We start from the raw sequence: 4,333 nt of genomic DNA on the forward strand, positions 1-4,333 counted from the left end.
GTGCGGTGTGTCCCTGGGGCCACGTGGGGTGGCGGGGTCCCCGGGAGCTGCCCCACCCACTGCGCTCACCTCCACCTGACAGTCACGCGCCCGTGAGCTCGCTTCTCCTGCCCCCACACGAGAGAGTGGACTCCACGCGGGCAGAGGCTGTTAACCTGAGCCCACCGGGCCCAGGCCCAGAGCAGAACCCAGCACACTGCGGGCGCCCCTCGTGTCTGCGTGGAGCATCGTGGGCGCCTAACTCCTCGGCTGGGCGAGCCCCTCCCCAGGCTGTGCCTGGCCGGCCCACCAGGAAGCACCTCTCAGGTCCTCCAAAGCCACTCATTAGCCAACTCAGCACGTGAGAAGGAGGATCCTGAAACCAGCGCCGTCAGCCCGAAAGGAGAAGGCGGGAGAAAACGGGCCGCCAGGGGCCTGTTGCGTGCGCCCTCACCCACCCCCGAGGGATGCAGTGTGTGGGACCCTCGTCACGGACGGGGATCTGTGTTCAGCTGGCCCTGCGGCCTGAGGTCACAGAGCTGGGGCAGCAGGGCCAGGCGTCCCACACAGGAGGGTCCGCAGCTAAAGGCCACCGCCTGCCAGCCAGCCATCCAGCCAGCCGGGCGTTCCTCCAGGGCTCTGGGCATGGGGCTGGCCCGCTGCTGTGGTCCCCCGACTTTCCCACAAGCAGGGGAGCATCTTCGTCATCCTAGGGCCTCAGGATGCCCGCTCAGGGCACAGGCCCGGGCTGCAGGCTCGATACCCAGTGTGGGGCCTGCGGGAGGCAGCCGATCCGTGCTTCTCTCTCATCGGTGATGTTTCTCTCTCTCTCTCTCTCTCTCTCTTCCCCTCATTCCTCTCTGGTATCAATAAAAATACATTTAAAAAAACAAAAAGGGGGAGCCCACATCAGTACCCCCCCAGCACCTAGGGCACCGGCCACGAGGTGCAATGCCCGGCCCTCGGCTGCCCGCAGGCCTCCAGCCTCCACCGCACAGAGGGCCATCGGACCGTGCGGAAGGCCCGTCCTCCTGGCCACCGGCCGAGGGGTGCTGGGACTTCCTGGGAAGACGTCTGCACTTGCGCCTCGATCCAACCCGGGGCCACCTGATGGCAGCTCCTGGGGGAGTGGCCCTCTCTTCGGGGTGGAGATGGATGATTCACCAGGTACGGACGTGTCTGGCTCCGTGGCCCACTGTTTCCCACGCATGGTCCGTAAGGGCCCAGGTCGGCGGCTCCACTGCCCTGCACCCTGGCACCGTGGAGGACAAGGGCAGCGTCCCTGCCAGACCGGATGGGCCTCTCTCCCACCAGCAGCCCTGCTGGGGGCTCCGGGGAAGAGTGGGGAGTGGGGGCAAGCAGGCAGGCACAGGCCTCAAAAGCGGAGGGAGGCGGGGCCCTGTCCCCGAGTGGCCACGACACCCCCATACTGCACCGTGTGCCCAGACCTGGGCCCTTGCACACCTGGACCTGGCGGGGGCCGACCCCGGTCTGGTCCTTCACCTCCAACACGGCCCCGCCCAGAGGCAGGCCCCTGAGGACCGGCTTCCGCTCCTCTTCCGAGTGGATCTGTGGGTGTGCACAATGGGGTCTCTGTGGGCCGAGCTCGGCCGAGTGCCAGGCCAGACCGAGGCGGGCTTCCCGCCAAGGAGGGGGTGGCAGGGCCCCCAAGGCAGCCAGGCTCGGGGGGGGGAGGGCACGTCGCTCTGTCGCTCTGTCCCTGATGCCTCATCCTGAGGCTGGTGAGCGGCGGCAGCAGCCCGTACCCCAAGGCACCCGTTTTGGCCCAGGCAGCACGGGGCACGGGCGTCGGCCCAGGGCGACCTCAGCTTCCTCCGGGCCAGGCTGTCCCTGCTCCCTGGTGGCACTGAGAAGGCCCGGCCCCCACACTGCCCAGCACAGCACCCTCCTGCCTGCCCCAAACCCTCTGCAGAAGCACCGAGACACCACCCCCCCCATGCAGGCGCGGGCTGGCGGGAGGAGCTGTGCATTCTGGGAAGCCACGCATAATTAATCACACAGCATTAATCCGCCTCCCCCGACAATAGCCTCTGCACTTCCACGGGGTCCCAGCTGTCGGCTCTGAATGAAGGGAAACAAGATTTAGGGCATCACGCGTCGGTGAGGCTTCTGCGGGAGGAGGAAAAAAGGCCCCAAAAAAGCAAAAGCAAAAAAAAAAAGTAGTGTGCATTCATTAGCATCTGACAAAGACACAATCCCCTTTGTCCAGGAAGCGGCTCACAGGCCTGCCTAATTGGCCTCAGTGTGGGCAGGGGGAGCGGCGAGGGGCTGCGTGGCCACTGGCCGAGGTTGTCAGGGGAGTGGGCCCTCGGCGCTTGGAATGAGGGCGCACCGGATGGACGGCGGGATGGCGGCCGCTCCCCCTGCGGCCTCCAGGGGGAGGAGGCCTCCCTCTGTCCTGCGAGCGGCCTCCTCATTATTCCCATCAGGGATGCATTCAAGTTGAAGGGCACTTGCTACACAAGAAAAACATCCCCGAGGCTGACGGGGACTCCCAGGCGGGCAGACAGGCACCCCCCTCCCCAACACATGCTCCGTTCACAGCGGGGGACCCGAGACTTGACTCGAGGGTGAGGGGCCAGGCGGTTGGGGGTCGGGTTAGAGCTGCGGATGCCAGGACAGAAACTACACTTCCAATAGGTCCCCCCGACCCCCCAAAACCAAAAGAAATGGGCACGGCCGATACCACCCACTAGTTCCAACTTTTTATCCCCCGGCTGCACCTGAGGCCGCACCTGAGGCCCGAGGAGCAAGCTGGGCCCAGGAGGGCGGGTTTGGCTTTGAAATAGTCAATTTCTTGCTGAGAGGCACGAGGAGCCTGAGCCAGGGCCCGGGCGCTCACCTGCCAGAGGTGCTTCTGGGCTGGCAGGGTGGGGGCTGGGCCCCTCTATAGACGGCCCGCAGTTGCCCTGGCAGGCCAATGGTCTCTCGGGGACCTTTGGAAGAAATGGGGTACCGCGAGTTCTCACTTAGCACCCCAGGAACCCGGGTGGCCCACAAAGGAGAGCCGGACCCTCCGGGGCCAGACCAGCTCCGCACACAGCATAACTGGGGTGATTAAGTAATTGCCAGACTCTGTCCAATAAAAGTAGCACGTGACCGCGCCCAGCCTTCTGGGCCATCTCCAGGAGACAATGGCCTAGTGTTCTGTCCCCGCCGGCCCTGCCGCCGAGGCAGGGGGCTCCGCTCTGACAAAGCAACAGGTTCCGCGGGCGCAGGTGCTACTCACACACAGGCCTCCGTGCCGTTGGGGAACACTTCACACTTCCCGCCATTCAAGCAGGTCTCGCTGGGCTGGGAACATCGCAGGCCTGGGGAAGGGCAAGAGGAGAGGTCAGCTCCCAGGCACCAGGGCCCACCCCTCACCTCATCGTCTGTCTGATGGGGTTGCCCCAGGGAGCCCTTGCATGAACCCCAAGGGGCTTCAATGTTCTGCCCAGGAAGCTGGAATGAGGGGCGGGAGGAGCTGGCAGGTGCAGCAGGCACGCTCCGAGCGCTCCGAGCGGGGCAGGGTGGCCTCAAACGCCGCCTGGAGAGCAGCGGGGAGAGCCGAGAGGGCCCCGGGCACGATCCCAAACTCCGCACCCCCACCCCGTCTTCATTGGGGAGCCGGGCTGGGCTGGGGCCCCTATCCAGCCACCAGGATTGTCTTGCTGTTCAAACGCGTTCAGCGAGGGGGCAGCGCTGTGGGGGTGGCCACACTTGGCTCCCCCGATCGTGGGAAAATGCGACAGCTGCAAGGCCAGCCGCCCCGCCCGCCAACAAAGCGCCCGCCGCCGTGGAATCAGAGCAGCCCATTGTCGTGCCAGGGCCGCCTCCTGGGGCACCAGGACTGCACCCTGGGGACCTGGCCCCGCCTCCGAGGACACCCAATACCTGCTCCCTCAGGCATCTCCGGGGCTGCGCCCCCTGCGCACCCCGGGAAGATGAAGATGCCCCGTTTTAGAAGGAGTTCGACCCCACAAGCGAGAAGAGAGTGATTCACCCAGCCCCTCCCTCCCTCCCATCCGCCAGGGCTGTGTAAATCAGGCCCCTCTCGGCGACGGGGGAACCCTGCCTTCTGGAAGCGGGAGGCAACTCTTTCCTGCAACTTTCAGGGCGGCTGAGTTACCCCCAGAGACTCCTGGGGACCCCCTCCACGTGCAGGGGAGAAATGAATGCGCGCCCCCTCCCCACACCCGCAAGGTTTCCAAACTTCAACTCTGGCGAAGTGAAAGTCCCCCCAGAAGCAGCTGAATCTTCGGCGCCCGGCCCCCCAAAATCTGTCTGTGAGCCAGGAGAGGGGCAGCGACCTAGCCCGCGGAGGGGGCACTGGCGGGTGGAGCGGCCAGGC

General features: G+C 65.7%; 1 protein-coding gene across 1 annotated transcript in view; it reads right to left on the minus strand.

The window, feature by feature from the left end:
* The window catches only part of LOC102248493 (neurogenic locus notch homolog protein 2), a 52,176-nt gene extending 48,284 nt beyond the window's left edge, over positions 1 to 3,892 (minus strand). The window contains 4 exon segments of the mRNA XM_014529703.1: positions 1,428 to 1,548; positions 3,232 to 3,311; positions 3,641 to 3,832; positions 3,877 to 3,892. Of these exon segments, the coding sequence (XP_014385189.1) occupies positions 1,428 to 1,548; positions 3,232 to 3,311; positions 3,641 to 3,832; positions 3,877 to 3,892 (409 nt within the window).
* Between the last annotated feature and the right edge of the window lie 441 nt (positions 3,893 to 4,333).

The sequence above is a fragment of the Myotis brandtii genome, unplaced genomic scaffold (genome assembly GCF_000412655.1).
Source record: "Myotis brandtii unplaced genomic scaffold, ASM41265v1 scaffold691, whole genome shotgun sequence".
In the NCBI taxonomy this organism is placed as follows: domain Eukaryota; kingdom Metazoa; phylum Chordata; class Mammalia; order Chiroptera; family Vespertilionidae; genus Myotis; species Myotis brandtii.